At 49.2% G+C, this 19,422-nt stretch overlaps 1 protein-coding gene and 1 pseudogene across 8 annotated transcripts in view; one reads left to right on the forward strand and one right to left on the reverse strand.

The window, feature by feature from the left end:
* Positions 1–19,422, reverse strand: part of RASGEF1A (RasGEF domain family member 1A) — a 110,717-nt gene that overhangs the window by 45,811 nt on the left and 45,484 nt on the right. For 2 of the 8 annotated variants that reach the window (XM_039852830.1, XM_039852832.1), the window contains exon 2: positions 4,563–4,663. The exons of 5 other annotated variants lie outside the window; for them this stretch is intronic. In XM_039852830.1, the coding sequence (XP_039708764.1) occupies positions 4,563–4,610 (48 nt within the window). In that variant the 5' untranslated portion in view covers positions 4,611–4,663. Of the gene's footprint in view, positions 1–4,562; positions 4,664–9,804; positions 10,011–19,422 lie in introns of all 8 variants that reach the window. One more of the 8 variants, XM_039852831.1, reaches the window with a different exon arrangement.
* LOC120594886 (uncharacterized) lies at positions 5,981–6,096 on the forward strand (annotated as a pseudogene).

Consider the following 19,422-nt stretch of genomic DNA (forward strand, 5'->3'; position numbering starts at 1 on the left):
CACTTATTGCCATCCTTGGAATTCTACAGAAGCTCAGCAGAGTGGCCAAGTTAGGGGAAGGAGGGGAAACACAAGCAACCTGAGAGGGTTTCATACCATCCGTAGCCGTAGCCGAGAAAGCCTTGAGGATTCTGACAGCCACCCCTCCTTGAGGCTCTCAGCAATAGCAGTTCAGATAGGGTGCTAGCTTTAACCATTTGGGAGCTGACCCTGTAGTAGTTCTTTCCCAACTAGATGGAAGCATTTCACTGTTTCAGACTAGCTCTAGTCATTGTGAACAGCATCAGGACCGTACATCATTGGGCTAGCCACTCCCCCTTCTGCCTCCCCACCCAACCCGAGGCCAAGCCCAGCATCTGCTCTCCTCCAGAGGTCAAGGGCATCCTCTGCAGTAGAGGGCTGACTGCAGATCAAGGCTTTGTTTCCATCTTTAAAAGAGGAAATAGGGCTGAGGCCATTAGGGTGGGGTATGAGTTAAGGTTAGGAGGGCCCTCACTGCCCCCAAAATCACAGCTACAGAAGAAGTGGGTAGGGGGTGGAGGACAAACAGGTATCTTGAGAACACGTGTTTCCTCTTTCTTTTAGAATCAAGAGAGCCACTGCCTTCCCATCTCGGTATCATCTCCCGCTCCCAAAAGATGTCCCAAGACCACCCATGGTGACTTCTTCTTTCTTCTAGACCCCAACCCAGGGACCGCATGTTCCCTGGACTTGTCCCTGTACCCACAGGGGCCAGCTCTGAGCTGCTAGCATTTTCTTCTTGGACAGAGTCCATACGCTTGCAGTATGAAATGTAGTATGGCTTGTATGGACTTTGGTTATCTTAATATTCCAAAAATGCTTTCGCATGAACAATAAACAGACGCCAGAATCCATAAGTAGTTCCTCCTGGCACAAGATGTAGAGACGTAGGACAAGCTCAGTAACTGTGGAACAGGCCCCAGCACAGGCCACTACATGGCACTGAGATCTGTGTTCAAGCAGTAGACTGGCCCTTTCTGGACTGGGGGCATAAGGCTTGTTGGGGAACCCAGGGCAAGCCCTGCCCCTCTGTGTGCCTCCATTTCCCCAGAAAAGTCTCTGAGAGCCCTTTAGCTGGCCACCTCTGATTCTATAGAATGAAGTCCTGAGGCTGCTGGGCAGAGAGGTAGAGCCAGCAGAGCAAGCAGGTTGATGAGCCTGGCTGGGATGGCTGAGAAGCTTGGGAGCCGGCCCCTCCCACCACTTCTCTCTCCCGCCTGGTGCCTCCCAGTGCACTGCACATCTCCTTCGATTCTTGTGGTATCCACATAGGAAGGACTCAGCTGTGCTGTTGCTGCCACTCCATCCACCCCTGCACCTCAGTCATTAGGGTCATGTGAACCCAATATAGGCAGAATGTGCCAGAGGCCCATGCAAGGTACTGAGGCTTGGCCTCCCATGTCTCTGCGTCCCCTGCCTCTGGCTCCAAAGAGTCATTACTCATGGGTCCCAGGCAGATCCCACTGTCCTGCCTGCTGGATGTGCATAGTGCCCCATCCAGGTATCCACTGCTGCCCTCACTGTTAGGACATCTGGCCTGGTCCCTGCAAAAGGAGGAGATGGTACTGCTTTCACCTCCTGTGCCCTCTCTGTCCTCAGTTTCCTTGCCTGGGCAAGTGCTGGGCCATGTGGGCCATGCTGGTCAGCCAGGTGGAGGGCAGAGGCCATCCTGAATATCAGTCCTGGAGAGGCCGGAGCAATGGTGAGACCCTGGGCCCCACGTCCTTTCTGCTGTATGGGGAGAGCACAGGAAGCCTAAAAGTATTTGGACAGCTGTAAAGTGTTGTACCCTATACAAACATGTATGGATCAGGCTTCTCATTTGGTTGTTCTAGTAACAAGAAAGACTCTAGGGGACCTGCAACTGCCAGAGAAGGTGTAGTAGGGCCGGGTCAGTGACTACTCGCCCCTCTGCCCTTCACAAGGTCACTTGGCTACTTTCCACAGTTCTCAAATGTGCCAGAGAATGAGATCCCTGGTGAGTGTGTGTGTGTGTGTGTATGTCAGGGGTAGAGAATGCTCAGGACCAGCTGGCCTGGGTAGGGTTTGGGGAGCTGGTGAAGGGTGGTGGAGACCAACGTGGATTGAAAGAAGGCAATCAGAGCTAGCTTGTCTTGGGCCGTTTTCCTCTCAGGAGTGCTTCGGAAACCTACTCACACACACAGGCCCAGCCGCCAAGATATTTCTCTGTGCATCTATGTCCCAGGACTGCCAAAAGACTTGTCTTCGTGGGAGAAAAGGGAGGCATATCCTGCAAGGCACATGGAGACCCACATCTTGTACACCTTGGGTGAGATCCTGGCCTAGCAGCAAGCGGGGGCCAGCAGACAGACGTGTGTCAGGGCCTGATACAGGTGCGTCCAAGTTCCACCTTCAGGAAAAGGTTTTAACCAAGAAAGAACATATGGTCTCCTATGCTTGAGCTTCTCTATTTACTTCACTGACTTCAAATATTTTTGAGAATTACATTATGCTTTTTGATAGTTTACTTATATTTTATTCTATGTTTAGGAAGAGAGTCTGCGTCCCTTCTCTGACTTCCTTATTTATTGTTCCATCCCCACACTGACATACAGTCCTGCAACCCTGAAAATGCTCCAGGGCAATTGTGAGGATCCTGTGGACTCTCCCCTGGCCCTCTCTCTCTTGGCAGGAGGAGGCTGTCTATGATGAACAGGGAGCCCGTGATAGAGACTTGGGCATCTGAGCAGAGGAGAGGCATGAAGGAGTATCAGAGGAAAGGCTGGCCAACTGCCGAGCGTGTGAGCAGGCAGCCGGCCTCTGGAAGTTGTGCCTCTGCCCCTAGGGAGGGCTACGGCTGCCTGCCCATGAGCATCTGTGCAAAGCCAGAACCCATCGGGAGCCAGAGAGAGAGAACGATGCTCCAGGCTGGTGGAAAGGACTCGATGCCAACTGGACATGAAGTCACCTGTGTGTGCACAAGCACATGTGTGCTTCTGTGCACATGCCTACTCCTAGAGCAAACACAAATGTTCCTAGGAGGGTTCTTTCACAGTCATTCCCCAATCACAGGCTTTAAAAGATGCCGTCATACCCTGCTCCTCTCACCCCAGACAGCTATGGTCCACTGGCAAGCACCCCATTTCCTGGCCATCACTATCCGAGTGGCAACCCAGGGCCAAGGCTGGACAGGCATGTCTTGAGAATACCAGGTGAAGTCACAAAGCTGAGACAAGAACATGTGCCTTTTCCCCTCCAGGGTCCCACCTCTCTCCTGGAGGCCCCTATAGCGGGGAGAGTGGTAGGCATGGCCTATAGAGAAGTGTTCTTCATTCTCCCAGCCAGAACCAGGGCCCTAGTTAAGGGGAGGAGACCAGATCTACTTGTGCAGAGCCAATCCATGCATTTGCACATTTATTTACCTAGTTTGCTTGTTTATTTTACCCATTTTAAAATTGAAAATACAGTATATGCTCATGAGAAAACACTCAACAGTACAAAAGATTATACAAGGAAAAGGACGTCCCCTCCCACCCCAGGCTCCAGACTCTCCCCAAAGACATCACTATTAACAGTTCTTTGTGTGCAATCTTCCAAAATTTCTCTTTGTTCATGAAATTATTTACATGTACAAACAGGGTTCTTTTTCTGAATTAAAGGGCTCACACTTCACACACTATTTTCAACTTGCTCTTTTCTCTGGGTAACTTGTCATGTTCTGTAATAGCTGCAGGGTGTCTGGGTGTCTATGCTGTCACATGCATGATAAGTCCTCTAGCAAAAGGCACTCAGGTGTGATTTCGTGACCACAAACATTCCTCGGTGAGCATCCTTGACCAAGGGTCTTTAACTGTGTGACTATATTTGAAGGATAAACTTCTGAAATTGAATGTGTTGGGTCAAAGATATCATAGAAGTGCTCTCAAAAGAACATGGCCAGATGTCAGTGAAATGGTAAGAATAAGCACCTCCAAAAATCCTCCTCCCATTAAAGCAACAAGAAAACTTGCAAAACCAATCAAAATGAATTTTTTTTTTAACTTTAGAAATTAATCAGGGGCTTGGAGCAAATTAGGGAGCATTCATTCACAAACAAACAAACAAACAAAAAACCCCACTGAATCTCAGTCAGAATCATAAGCTTCCTGTTCCCCGCACCGTCTCCCCTCCCCCGCCCCCACTTATTAGTGCCCAGTGCCTTGAAAAACAAAACCCCATACTTGTCATGAAAAGCCTGGAAACCACCAAGGGGAGCAGAACAAGAATGAAATTCTTTCAAGGCCTCATTCCCAGAAAATTATCATTATCGGACCTGTCCATTAGTTCTCTGGAAGATCCCATTTGCAAGAATGTCTGTATTTGACCAAACTCAGAGCTCACCCAGTACAAAAAACCTGTTTTCCAGAATTGTCAGAAACAATTACAGATATTTAACTTCATAGCTGCCTATAGCAGTAGATAACAGTTGGAGTGAACAATAGTCAAACTAAAAAGCTTAAAAGACAAAGGTCAGTAATGAGATGTCCATAGGGACTTTAAAAAGTTGCAATTTAGTCCTTGGAATCCAGAAGGCCACATACCTTGGCTACAGAGGTCCTCCCAGAAGAGTGAGGAGTCCTGGCCCACATCAGGCTTCACAGCCCAGGGTTCCAGTGCCAGGAAGAAAAGTCCCCACTTCTGCCTGTGAAAACCAGTGGAGATTGTGGCTTAGTGAGATGGAGGGCTGAGGGAGTCACAGACTTTTCTCTTAATGGGCTTGTGCCTGAACTTACTCAGTGATGAACTTGGTTACTCTGAGCTCTAGCTCTGGGGCAGCAGCCCGAGGAGTGCCAGGAACATATGGGGAGAAACTGAGTTGTCTGGCTTCAGGGCAGCTTTCTCCCAGACAGAAGTGCTGGCAGTATTACTCCTTTGTTGCGCCCACCCTCGCCTGGATTGCAGACCCAGGTGGGTGCCATACTGGAGTCTCCATCAATATAGCTAACATTAGTCACCCAACTCTGGTGATTCTCTGAGGTCCCGCCTTTCCTAACATGTGGGCCCACTCAAGCCACTTCCAGTAGATTTTCCATACAAAGGGCCTGTCGTGGCTCATGCCACAGACTTTTCTAAAATCTCTCTAAGTTTCACAGAACTTAAGCAAGTAGCATCCGGACTCAGTGTGCCATGTATCTCTTGGTGAGCAGCCCTAGGCCAACACTAGTGGCAGCTGGCCTCAGTTTACATCTTAGCCTTTTGAGGTGCTTCCAAGCCCAGCATGGAAGGTGGCCATCTATGGATTGGTTGGTGGCTCACGCCAGGTGGCCCTGGGCAAGTCACAGCTGAAGCTGAACCTGATTTGTGGCAGGGCCACTCCCAGGAGGCCTCAAGGTTGGAACACCCATTGGCTGTGTTGAGTCTGAGCTGGAGCACCAAGTGGGTAACATCTGAGGATGACACACTCAAAGGGCAGACAGGGCAGGCAAGCACTAGAGCCCTGCTAAAGTGAATCCTGCTTTGTAGAGTCAGCCCCTGCACAACAGCTCCTCCACTGGTCATGGCCAGTCTTCACAACCAATCAGCCTGAGGGTCAATCCCTCCCACTGACGAGCAAACAGAAACCAAGACTAAACTATAATAGGAGGGCACACACAACTGATACAAGGGATATACCTGGAGCACCCTGCTCAGGTGGCCAGGGAACACTGTGTCACTGGGCCCCACAGCACACCTATTACATAAGGCCACTCTACTAAGATTGGGAGACATAGCAGCCTTACCTAATGCATAGAAACAAACACAAGTAGGCAGCCAAAATGGGAAGACAAAGAAATATGTCCCAAATGAAAGAACAGAACAAAGCTCTAGAAAAAGAACTAAACAGAATGGAGACAAGCAATCTACCAGATGCAGAGTTCAAAACACTTGTTATGGACGTGACTCCATAGTGTAGGGATTAGCATGTCTGCTTTAACGCAGAAGGTCCCGGGTTCACGCCCCAGTGGAGCCACGGTCCATGGTCTACAGCCATGCCACCCTGAACAAGCCCGATATCTGATCTCGGAAGCTAAGCAGGGTCGCGCCTGGTTAGTACTTGGATGAGAGACCACCTAGGAAGACCAGGTGCTCTAGGCATAAATAATAATAAATAATTTAAAAAAACAAAACACTTGTTATAAGGATGCTGAATGAACTTAAGGGGAAAGTAGATGAACTCAGTGAGAACTTTAACAAAGAGATAGAAAACATAAAAGTGGAGATAGAAAACATAAAAAAGAACCAGTCAGAAATGAAGAATACAGTAACTGAAATGAGGAATACCTTAGGAGGACTTAATAGTAGATTAGATGAAGCAGAGGACTGAATCAGTGATTTAGAAGATAAGGTAGCAGAAAACACTCAATCAGAACAGCCACAAGAAAAAAGAATCCAAAAAAATGAGGATCGTTTAAGAGGCCTCTGGGATAACATCACGCATACCAATATTCACATCATAGGGATACCAGAAGGAGAAGACAGAGGGCAAGAAATGAAAACCTATTTCAAGAAATGATGACTGAAAACTTCCCTAACCTGGTGAAGGAAATAGACATACAAGCTCAGGAAGCACAGTTCATCCCACACAAGATGAACCCAAAGAGGCCAACACCAAGAACATCATAAGTAAAATAGCAAAAGTTAAAGACAAAGAGAGAATCTTAAAAGCAGCAACAGAAAAGAAGTTAGTTACCTACGGGGGAGCTGCCAGAAGACTGTCAGTTGATTTCTCAAAAGAAACTTTGCAGTCAAGGACCTACAACCAAGATTACTTTACCCAGCAAAGCTATCACTTAGAATCAAAAGACAGAAAGCTTTTCAGTCAAGAAAAAGCTAAAGGAGTCCATCATCACCAAGCCAGTACTATGGGAAATGTTAGAGGGAGGAGGAGGAGGAAGTGGAGGAGGAGGAGGAAGAAAGAAAAAAGACTAAAAAATTGAATAATAATAAAATTGCAATAACTGCATATCTAGCAACAATTATTTTAAATGTAAATGGGTTAAATGATCCAGATAGAAAATAGGGTGGCTGAATGGATAAGAAAACAAGGCCCTACATATGTTGCCTACAAGAGACTCACTTCGGATAGAAAGACACATATAGACTGAAAGTAAAGTGATGAAAAAGTTGTTTCATGAAAATGTATACATCTGCAAAACAAAACAAAACAAAACAAAAGGCTGGGGTAGCAATACTATACCAGACAAAACAGACTTTAAAACAAAGGCTATAACAAGAAAAAAAAAGGACCCAGTTATCCCACTTCTGGGTATTTATCTGAAGGAACCCAAAATACTATTTTGAAGGGACCTGTGAATCCATAAATTTATTGCGGCAATGTAATAGCCAAGATATGTAGTAGCCAAGATATGGAGGCATTCTGAGTGTCAATCAATAGATAAGTGGATAAAGAAGAGGTGGTACATACATACAATGAAATACTATTCGGCAATAAGCAAGAATGAAATCTTGCCATCTGTAACAACATAGATGGACCTAAAAGGTACTGTGCTGAGTGGAGTAAGTCAGAGAGAGAAAGACAAATGTCATATGTGGAATCTAGAGATCAGGATAAACAAACAAACAACAGAAACAAGTTCATAGTTACAGAGAGCATTTTGATGGTTGTCCGATTGTGAGGTTGGGAGATGAATGAAGTAGGAGAGGATTAAGAGGTACAAACTGGTAATTACAAAATAGTCATGGGGATGTGGTTTGTAGCATGGGAAATATAGTCAGTAGTATTGTAATAACTACATATGGTGTCAAATGGGTATTGGGTTTATCAGGGTGATCACTTCATAAGTTATATAAATGTCTACTCACTGTGTTGTACCCCTGTAACTAATTTAATATTGTATGTCAACTATAATTGAAAAAAAAATACAAAAGCTGAAAAAAAATTAACTCCAAATAGATCCAAGACCTATATATGAGTTAAAACCATAAAACTCTTAGAAGAAAACATTGGTGTATATCTTTGTGATCTTGGATTAGGCAATAGTTTCTTAAATATGACACCGAAAGCACAAGCAATTAAATATAAAAGAGATGAATTGGACTTCATCACAATTAAAAACTTTTGTGCTTCAAAGGACACTATAAAGATATTAAAAAGGCGACATCCAAAGTGGGAGAAAATATGGTCTAGTATCCAGAATGCGTAAAGAACTCTTAAAATTCAATAATAAAAGACAAATAACCTGATTAAAAATAGACAAAGAATCTGAATAGACATTTGTCTACAGAAGTATATAAATGACAAATAAGCACATAAAAATTTGCTCAACATTATTAGTTATCAGGGAAATGAAAAATCAAATCCACATGAGATACCACTTCACCCCAGTGACATGGCTATAATAAAAACAAGTGGATAATAACAAGTGTTAATGAAGCTGTTGAGGAAATGGAACTCTAGTACAATGCTGGTAACAATGTGAAATTGTGCAGTTGCTTTAAAAAACAGTCTAGCAGTTCCCTAAGATTTTAAAGACAGAGTTACCAAAAAGTTACTAGCAATTACAGTCCTAGGTATATAGCCAAGATATCTGAAAAATTATGCTCACATGAAAACTTGAATACGAATGTTCATGGCAGGATTATTTGTATTACCCACAAAGTGTAAACAACTCACTGTCAATCAACTGATGAATTGATAAACACAATGTGGTACTTCCATATGATGAAATATTAAATGGCAATAAGAAGGAATGAAGTTTATGCTATAATATGTAAAAACCTTGAGAACGTCATGCTAAGCGAAAGACACCAGTCACAAAATGCCACACAATGTATGATTCCATTTACATGAAATGTCTACAATGGGCATATCCACAGAGTCATAAAATAAATAGTAGTCACCAAGGGCTGCCAAGTGGGGGAAAGGGAAATGGTTGCTAATGGGTATGGAGGTTTCTTTTGGGGGTACTTAAAATGTACTGGAATTAGATAGTGGTGGTGGTCCTAGAACACTGTGAATACACTAAAAAAAAGAACACTGAATTATTCACTTTAGAAGGGTGAATTTTATATTATCTGAATTATATATTTCAATTTTTTAAAAAGAATAAATAGTCCAAGTTACATTCTCAGGGCAGCACCCGATTCCCCTCTCATTCACTGTAATCTATAGGTGAGAATGATTTCATTGCAGACTTAATTTGTATTGCTTTAATTATGAGCAACAGTGAGGTAAAACTGGCATTTTTTCCCCCTTGAATTGCCTGTTTGGGTCTACCCCTTTATTCAACTGGCTTGTGCATTTTTTTCTTACTCATTAACTGATTACATACTAGGCACATGCCTTGCACCATTCTAGGCATTGGAGATACAGTCATAAATACAATTAACAAAGTCCTGGCCCTTGTGAGGCTTACACTGCAACGGGAAGACACAAATACTAAACAAGTGACTATACACTAGCTGGCAGTAAGTGCTATGAAGAGAACTAGAGCGGGCAGTGACAACTAAGAATGGATTAGGAAGGCAGGGGCTTTACTGGTTATATTAGTCAGGGAAGGTCCCTCTGTAAGGTGACTTCTCAGCCAAAACTTGAATGAAGTACTCCATGCAGATCCCTGAGAAGGTCATATGCAAAGGCCCTGGGGCAAGAGCATGTATGTGGTCTGTTCAAGGAAAAGGCCTATTCAGGGCTAGTGTTATGAGGTGGAGTGAGGGTCCTAAGGTGAGGGCAGACCCTCCTGGGCCTTACAGGCCAGGATAAGGGCTTGCATTCATTTCCTCGGGTTGCCATACAACTTACCACAACCTGGGTGACTTCAAATAACAGAAATTTATTCTCACAGTTTGGGGAGCTGAAGTCTGAAATTAAGGTGTCAGCAGGTCCGTGATTCCCCTGAGGTTTTGGGCAGAATCTTTCCTTGCCTCTTCCTAGCTTCTGGTGGTTGCCAGCAATGCTCAGCGTTCCTTGGCTTATACATGCATCACGTCAGTCTCCATCTTCGTGGTGACATGATCTTCTTCCTTCCACGTCTCTGTATCTCCCTCTCCTTATAAGGGCATCAATCATTAGATTTCAGGGCCACTCTAATACAGTATGGCCTTGTTTTAACTTGATTACATCTGCAAAGACCCTATTTCCAAATAAGGTGGACATGAATTTGGGGGACACTATTCACCCCAGTATGGGGCTTCTCTTCAGATCCTAGAGTCTGTGTGTGTCTGCAGTATCCCCTGCCTTCTTCCATCCATCCACATACTCTCTTCACTTCCAACCGGAAGATTTGAGTGGATAATGACATATTTTAATTTAAACCACTCTGGCTGATTTATAGAGACAGAACAAGGGGCAAAGTAAAAGCAGGAGGCCAGTTAAAAGCTCCTGCAGAAATCTATGTGCTCAGGAAGGTGGGCTGAACTGCGGAAGTAGCAGTGCTGGGGCAAGATGTGGCAGATTCGGGACTTTACTGAGGCAGAGACATAGGATTTGCTCATTGATCAGATGTGGGTTTGAGAGAAAGAGAAATCAAGGTAGCTGCCACAGCTTTAGTCCTAAGGAAATGAAGCAAAGTCTATGGATTTGTAAGAGCACTTTATATAGGAAGAAATCCTCTGAATTCTAGTTCAGGATGGTGAACTGAGCACTTGCATTTGATTTTCACCCTTCCCAACCTCCGTGAAATAAAAGAGCATGGAGGAAAAGTTATGGAAGAGGATGAGTCGCCAGTGGACAAGGTGACTCACACTTCTGGAAAACAAAAGGCAGATGGCGGCAGTGAATCGTCAAAGTCACAGAGGAGCCCCTGAGAAGGAAACCCCACCTTTCAGGCGAGAAGTGTGCTTACAGACAAGACCATGTGGAGGTCTACCCAGAGAGGGCTCACTTGCCCTCCCACCACAGGACAAGGACTGGTCATTACCAGGCTAGGAGGCAGGGGCAGACGCCTCATGGAGAGCTGTGCTCTAAGCAGACCTCCAGAGTGGAGCCGGGTGCCCCTGTCTGAAGTCCACTGAGTCCTGGCATTGAGGGGAAGGGTAGTATGGCTGACGGACATTCCCCTCCACCCAAAACTGCCTTACAGCAAAGTGCTGACACATCTTGGTTGTCTGCCTAGAAATTCCACACAGGAGAAGAGACACTGTGGGATATTGTCTGTACATAACAGAAGGACCGCTCACCGGGCCCCCAGACTCCCTCCTTAAAATGTACATACAGACTCAAGTTCAAGAGGCATAAACAGGCATGAGAGAAGAATGGACAGCTGGAAAGAAAAAGGCCAAATGGCAAGGGAAGAATTGACCGCAGAGGAAACAAATACTTAAAGCAACAAAAGAAATTTTAAAATGAGAAGCAATTGTAAAAGAGAACTTGAGAAGTTGTATCCATGTAATAAGACACAAGGGCCTGGAAGAGCTGCAAAAACCCTCTCACATCCAACCCCTCAGAGCCCCACGCCAGCAGTTTGGCCTACTCTGTATTTCCCATGTCTGACCACGTCTGTCTGTCCATCCCCACTGGAACACCCTAGTCTAAGTGGCCATTCACGCGCCACCCCCTGCCCCCGCAGCCCTTCCGCATCTGCTAACCATTCTATAGATGGGATCATGTGTGTGGCTTCTGCCTGTCCCAACTTCTTAAAATACTTCAGTTGCTTCCCCCTGCTTCAAGGAGGAAACCCAGTGACTTGGCTGGCAAGGCCCAGACTCACCTTGCTGGGATCCCCATTGTTGTCAGGTGGTTCTGCTCCCTCCTGCATAGGGCCCCAGCACAAGTGTTCTCTCTGCTCAGAATGCTCTTCCTGCATGGTCCCCCTGGCCCTTACGTCCTGCCAGGGTGCAAAGATCCGGAGCCTTCTCCCCGTGGCACTTCCCAGCTATGCTAGTCTCCCTGATGACGGTGTCTCCCCACCAGACTCAGCTGCCTTCCCAAACTCCTTGGGCTTCTGTCACTTGAAGAAGGACTTCGCTGCTAAAGAAAGTTTGAAAAGACCTGCCACACACCACTTTGCCTCCAATTTGGAAGAAGCTCTCAGAGTAACTGAGCTGAGCCAACAGGGCACCCCCAGGCAGCTATGTGCTGTGCTCCTTGCAGCGTGGCCTCTGTGAGCTGCTGGCTGGGTGGGGAAGGGGATTGCAAGTGCCTCTTCTCAGTGGGAAGGAAGGACCAGGACTGAGAACCAGTTTCAGAGGTGGATGGAGTTCTGTCTTCTCTGCTATTAGGCTCCTCCCAGCATGGGCCTGGCCTTCCTTCAAACTGTTACAGATTTTAGAATGAAATAGAAGATGCATGAACAATTTACTCTTAAACCCTAGGAATCTGAGCTCAACATTCTCAGTGAGGACCACTGCCAAGGAACTGAGGCCAAGGGTCTTGGGCTGGGGTTCCTAGGAGGGAGGGTGGGATTGGGGCAGGAGACCACATCCTAAGTGGGATGGAGGGCCAGGTCAGGTGGTGCTAATTGAGGCTTTTGGCTCCAGGGTCTGATAGTTCTTTAATTAGTGAAAGTGCTCCTGCAGATGTTTCAATTTATATGTTTAAAGTTGATCTTTAAAGCAGGATTATTCAGTGCCCTCTTCAGGTAAAGCCCTCTGAAGGCAGAAGCACAGAGCATGCAATAGGGCCTGGCAGCCTGGTGAGGACTCAGCTGTGTCCCCCACTGAGAGAGCTGGCACAAGACTTTCACCTCTCTGAACCTCAGTTTCCTCTTCTAGAAAATGTAGGTGCAACTCCCAGCCCAGCACCTCCTCCTGGCACTGCACACACAGAGATGAGGCAGAGTCTCGGGCCTATGGAAGGCAACTACAAGGCAGGGAAAGGGGTTGCCCACCACAGGATACTCAGAGCAACTGTGACTATTCTGGCTGGGGTGATGCAGAGACTGACTCCCAGTTCAGCATGCATCTGTCACCAACCACAAGAAGACCATCGTCCCAACAGACCAAGGATAGTCCAGTGTCTGCCTGTTGTCTGGCATAATTCACTCCCAAAAAGTGCCCCCCATCCCCACCCAACAAGACTGCTAAAAATAGATTTCTGGGCTCCACTCCCGAACTAACTAAACCAGAGTCCCTGGGGATGTGACCCAGGGATTTATACTAATGTGTAGCCAGGTTGGAGAACCCCTGGGCGTGAGCTGTGCTCCAGGTACAAGGCTCTACCCACGCGAAGGATGGGGGAAGATTGGGAAGAAACTAAGTCAGCCGAGCATTGAAAAGGTGGTGTGAGGAGGGGCCCCTGACCCAAGGAGCAGGGTAAGAGTCAGCAGTGCCTGGGCATTATGCAGAGCAGTGCAAACTGTATTGCAAACCCCAGCATTCTGGAGGCACCTCCATGACTGTGGGGCACAGAAGGTGGTGGTCACCCCTCTAATGGACACCAGGGCACAAGGGAAGGACTGGGAAGGCCCTGAGAACCCAGAAATCCAGCAGGAAGGGCTGTGAGAGGAGGCTGCTCTGGGGCTGGGGACTGGCTTCACTCATTCTATGATTCCATTTCTGAGACTTGCTTTCCCTTCCTTCCCTAGTCCAATTATGCGGTGAGGAGCAGCCAGCAGCAACATGGAGCACCCTGAGAAGCCAACCTCCACCCTGAGAAGCCCACCACCAGTCCCCTCCTTTCCCCACGGTGGAGTGCAGGCAGCCCCATGCTGCCTGCCTGTACCTCCCAGGCCACCCCTCACCGTTCTGTGATTTGAGGCCTACCAGGAGCTCCCCAGGAGGCACAAATGCTGGAGCAGGAACACACCCACATATATATTGAATAAAAAAAGCCACATAGATCAATTTACTATTCCTCATTTGCAACAGAGCAGGAGACATAGATGTGTGTGTGATGGATGCAGACAGCTGTGAAAACTAAGGTGTCAACCCAGAGCACAGAGCCATGACATCTTACCTCAAAACTTGGCTGGGGAAATGCAGCACAGTCTGGCTCACACTGCAAACCTAGAGTAGACTGAACTTTGCTTGATGTGGTGCCTGGAGAGCCTGTCTCATCAGGACTATCAGAAATCTGGGTTGTTGCCTCAGCACTCAGTTTAGCAACTTCATCCAGCTCTATGGGAACCTGCAATTCTACCTCCAGCCTTGGCCTGATCCTCTAGGACCAGACCGTGAAGGTGGACAGGGTGCTGCCAGATAAGGACAGAAGCCCTGCTCTGGCCCAGTTCTGCCTAGTCTAATCATGTGAGTCCATAAAATTGGGAGCCTTCCAGCTGTGGTCAGGGAAAGAGATGCGACCACGGGGAAGGGCAGAGAGATGGATCAGACACTCCACTGCTGACTTAGGGAGCCATGTTTGAGGCCTAGAGACGCTCTAGGAGCCAAGGGGCCCGCAGCTGATAGCCAGCAGGGAAAGAAGCCTCAGTCAGCACCTAGATGAGCAGGAACCGTTCCTCCTCTGGAGCCTCCAGAGAGAAAGAACAGCCAGCACCATGACCTTAGCCCATTGAGATCACACTAGCCTCTGACCCACGGAACTATATAAGTTTGTTATTGAAGCCACTCTATCTGTGGTAATTTGTTAGGGCAGCTGCCTATGCAGCAGATCCCTGGGGCCTGGTAACCAGCTCTGCTTCAGAGCACCAGGGGAGTGGCCGAAGTGGCACCTAGAAAGGAGTCTTGCACATCTCCTGGGATCCATGTCACAAGTCCATCTGGACATGGCTCTGGAAGCTGCCCACAGCCAGCAGTTACTCTTTGGCCACATGCCCCAAATGACAGCTCTGCCTGTCTGTCCCTGTCATGCCCAGGAACTGGTTTGGGTCTGACATCATCTGCCCTACCCTGCAAGGATGCTGCGAGGACTGAAGGAAACATGCAGCCAGGGCCTGGCATATGTCGGCATATGTACCCAGAGAACATGCTCCCTCCAGAAAGGCACCCCCATGAGTCCAGCTGTCCAAAGATGAAGGTTGCTAGATAGAAATATCCAATGTGAGAAGCGCAGGAATTGGAGGGGATGCAGTGAGGGCAGGGTATACAAAGGGAGATTGCTCTCAGGGCCCTCTCAGGTATCCAACTGTGACAAAAGCACCAAGATAGCTGTGAGGGGCGCTGCAATAACCTGGAAGCTGATGGCCACACTTCTGTGAGCAAGGCCATGGGACCAACTCCACTCCATACCCCTCCTGCCCAGAACAGACCTCCCTAACAGGCACCTTCCCTGTGGGCTCCATGGGCCTGGCCAGAGTTTCTCAGGCTGTAGTCTGTAATCTGCACTCTTCTTGCATGGTCCTTTCCTATGCTATCCTCTCTATCTCAGGGCTCATCGCAGCATTGCTGGCCCAACCCTCCAGCTCCCTCCCTCTCTTGTACATCTACTCTATTCCCACAAGTATCTGCTTCTGAGAGGGCCTGGAACTGACACCTTTGAGCCCAGGTCACACTATTGCAACACTGGGTCTCTTGAGCCTGTGCTGCAGGAAGGGATGGTAGGGGTTAGGTGGTCTAGCAGGTGGCCCTGCTCAGCGGGTGCTCTAGCAGTGCCCCTCTATAAAGCTGTGTTTACCAAGCAGAATGATTTTGCTAAAGCTCAAGGTCACTATGTGGTGAGCTTCAAGCAGTTTCTCCCTGGAGACCATGAAATTGTGGCTAAAGGGAAAGACCAAAGGAGGCAAATTCTCCATGCCACATGAGCAAAAACATGAGTGACACTTGGCATGTCCCCTTTGGGGACTGACCACACAAGACCCTGTGGTGTGGCTGGTAGCACTGTCCCATACAGATAGGAGAGAGAGCCTCTGAGCCCCAGGGCCACCCCCAGTGCCACGGGAGGATACTGCACCCCAGCAGCCCAGGCCACACTGCGCAGCAGGGGAAGCTCGGGACTTTCTTCCTGGGCATAGGCCACCGCATTTCCAGGCATTTGGAGAGGAACCAAGAGGCAGTGAGGTTTCCAGCACCCCTCCTGGGAAGTCCCCTCAGCTATTGCCTGGTCATTGCCCAGCAGAGTAGAGCCCAGCCCAGGCCCTCTGGCTTGGCTAAGGTGGAAATGCCACTGAGGAAAGTACATGGGGAGGCAGGAAAACCTTCCCAGTGTTACTGTCCTGCCATAGGCTCCACACCAGCCTTCACCACACTGCCCTCCAATTCACTTTAGGCTCATTTTGATGTCCTCATTTCCTCAGCTGGCTAACTGCTCAGTTTTGCTCTCTCCTGCCCCCACCTACTGCCACCACCCTTGCCTGACTCATCACCCTGGGCCTGGATACCTACAGGATGTCCTGAACAGTCAGGCAGGCTGAGGAGGTACAGCTGACTCCAGTGTCGATACAGTTCCAGGCTGAATTTTTGCCCAGTTTGTCCAAAGACGAGAGAGTCTGATGGGACCTGTCATACTCATCTTCTCTTAAGACTATAAGCTCCTAAGAGCAGGGGCTGCTCCTCACGGAGGCTCCCAAGTCCTGCAGCACCACTTGTGGGTGTTCAGGGTGCCCTTGAGGACTGAATGTTCTGAGATTGAAACATTACAACTTTGTCGTTTATTTTGTCACAGTAACTCCTGTGAGGAGTGCTGCTGGCCAATTTTATAGGAATGCAAACTGAGGTCTGAGATATGAAGCAGTCTGTCCAAGAACACAGGACATTGGTCAGGGTCAAAGTCTAAACCAAAGCCCAGATTCCCACCTCAGAGGCACCTGGAGACTGATGCTGGGTGGGAGGTGGAGGCAGTCTCTGGCTCAGGACCCACAGCTGCTAACTGTCCTGACCACACCAGCCGGGCCTGCTGTGCAGCACTCCCTACACCTGGCCAGGTGGGCTGGGGCTCACCCACTCCTGGACCTGGACCCTGAGAGACAGAGCTGGGTGAGCCCGTGTGGGCCTAGGGCTAGGAGCCCTAGGTCCCCGTGGCTGGTAGGGGTGTCAGGGACAGAGCGGACCTGAGAGTGCACAGGCCCCCAGCGATGTGCAGCATCACCTTGTCCTGGAACATAGTTCACAGGTCACCTCCTTTTACGGAGGAAGCATCTCAGACCTAGAGGGGAGCAGATGCTTGCGTAAGGCAGGATGTGGCAAAGCTGCACCCTCACCAAGAGATCATGTGGGAAAGTGGTCTCCCAGCTTTAGACATGAGGGAAAGGGAAGAGGGCCCAGGCCTGAACAGGTGCTCAGTGCTAGTAAGTCAGGGACTCAGACTGCAGGCAAACAGGAGAGATATGTGGCAGGGGCCAGATCTATAAGGCTCCAAGCAGGGCACTTTGGGGTATCTCTGACCAAGGCCTGTGTTGGCATCCCTGGTACCTCCTACCAGCCCTGCCTTGAGGTGGCCCCAACAAATCATCAAAGGCCCAAAGGGCCCCCCATCAGCAAGAGGCAATAGGACCAAGCAGGCCAAGGGACTCAGGCCTTGAAAGGGACGATGGACACTACCTGAAAGGAAAGTTGGCTGACCACCCCACATGGAGGACTCAGGGAAACAGTCTTTAAGAGACTTGTAAACTGTTCCAGCTGGGCAGTGTGTGCTGAGCCTCCATGCACCCTAGAGAGAGCTGGGGCTGGCTGTCTACTTTGCAGTGAGCAAACCAAGGCTGGGATTACCAAGTTGCTTGTCCTGGGCTTAGTCAAGCTGTGGACCTTGGCTCCGGGCTGGACCTGGTGGCCCAGAGTGTGACTCTCACTACATTGTGTAGACAAAAAGAGAAAAGGAATCTGGCCTTTTCTCACACCACTCAGCAAAGGCAGCAGAGAAGTTGCTTGGGGTGCTGCTTCACAGGCCAGCTCTATCCGGTGCAGTGGACAAACGCAGAAGCCAGACCCGATGGGAGGTGTCCAGAGGGCTTCAAGCCACAGTGGGGCACCCAGAGCCCAGGCCTTTACCTGGGACACGTTGATGGAGCTTCTGTCTGCTAAGCCAGATAACGGAGAGGAAGCACAATGGAAGCCAACAACCCTGGCTACAGGCCCTGATGTTCAAGTGGACAACCTCTGGTCTGAAGAGAACCTGCTGGAACCCTTCAATGCATCTGGATCCTCTCAATGCATCTGACCAGGCATGCCCCTTCTTTCTCCCAGCCTGTGGGCCTGACAGACATAAAGGAGGAATAAGAACAGGCCTCTGCCACCCTCAGTAACCTTCCCACAGGCACCTCTGAATGGGGTACCGGGGGCTGCTCCTGGAGCAAGTTCCATCTGGAGGCCCACGGCTGGGCCCGTTCTCCCCTGCAGCACCTCTTTCTCATCTGCATTCAACAGCCCAGCCTGGAGCCAGCCTTTACCTCCTGGCCAGGAACCTTCTGGGGTTTTTTCATCTGTAAAATGGGGATGGAGCAGCCTTTCCTTTCTGGGTTACGATAGGACTGGATGAGTGAACGCACAGGTGGGGTGCTTGCCATGCCCCATGGGGAGCAAACCTGTGTATTGTCAGCATAACATCCTCTACCCACACCCCCAGGTGCCTGACTCCCAGTATATCTGGGCTGCCCTCACTGAGTCCCTTGTGCCCACAGCCCTTGTCAGCACCTCCAGAGCAGGAGGGCAAGCCTGCCAGCTTGTCTCTGGGGTCCCCTGGCCATGCACAGGGCTGAGGGAGGAAGAAGGGGCTACAGGAGCCCTAAGGATGCTTCCTGTTTCTTCTTCCTCTGACTCAAGGAAAAGGCCCCAAAGGTCACTGCTGGTCTGGGCTTGAGCTTCCTCCCATTAGATTCTGTGGCATTCTGTTCTCCCAAGGGAGGGGTCAGGTGCAGGCAGACAGCTCAGCTATAGAGAGGAAGGCAGTCAGGAGGTGCAGTCCAGAGTGTGGTGACTGGTGCCAGGTTGGGGTTGGGTGGGGCACAGCTGCAGGGTGTGGGACAGGCAATGCGGAGACAGAGGCTGCACCTAGTCCAAGTCAGGGCAGCCTCAGGGCTGGGCCCAGTCTAGGTCAGGGTTCATTAAGGACCAAGCAGGCACGGAGCCTTGCCAGGGCTTTAGGTCCAGGCCTGGGACCTGAAACATCCCAAGGATCAGGCCCCTAGGGCGGAGCTCAGGGTCAAGGTATACAGCAAGCTGGGGGTGGGGAGGGGAGGCCTTCACCCTCAGTGGGTAAGGCCCAGAGGGTGGGGCTAAGGGTGGGAAGGGGCAGAGAGGGCAGACAGCATCTGTGGTAGAATGAAAACCACTGGAGAGGGTGCCTCAGGTGACAAAAGGGGGCGTCAAAGGGAAAAGGCTTGGTGGGCAGCAGGCTAGGAGCTCTCTGAACAGTGAGTGCTGCTCCATGGGTTAATAAATGAAGTGTGGTTTCGCAGCACCTGGGACTTCTTCCCCTGGGCTATGAAGGGTCAAGGGTACCTGACTCAAACATGCCCTCCCTGGTCTAAGGATCTACCCAGGATCCACTCACTTGCCTCTTGAAGGGCCCCCTGCTGTGCCCCAGGCCAGGTGAGGGAAAGGCAGGAGCTGCAGCCTGGGCCCGGTGAGCAGATAGAGCCTTCGTAGTATCCCCAGTGACCTCCCTGGACCTCATAGGGGGCTGTCTGCTCCTCG

Source organism: Pteropus medius, unplaced genomic scaffold (genome assembly GCF_902729225.1).
Source record: "Pteropus medius unplaced genomic scaffold, Ma_sr-lr_union100, whole genome shotgun sequence".
NCBI lineage: Eukaryota > Metazoa > Chordata > Mammalia > Chiroptera > Pteropodidae > Pteropus > Pteropus medius.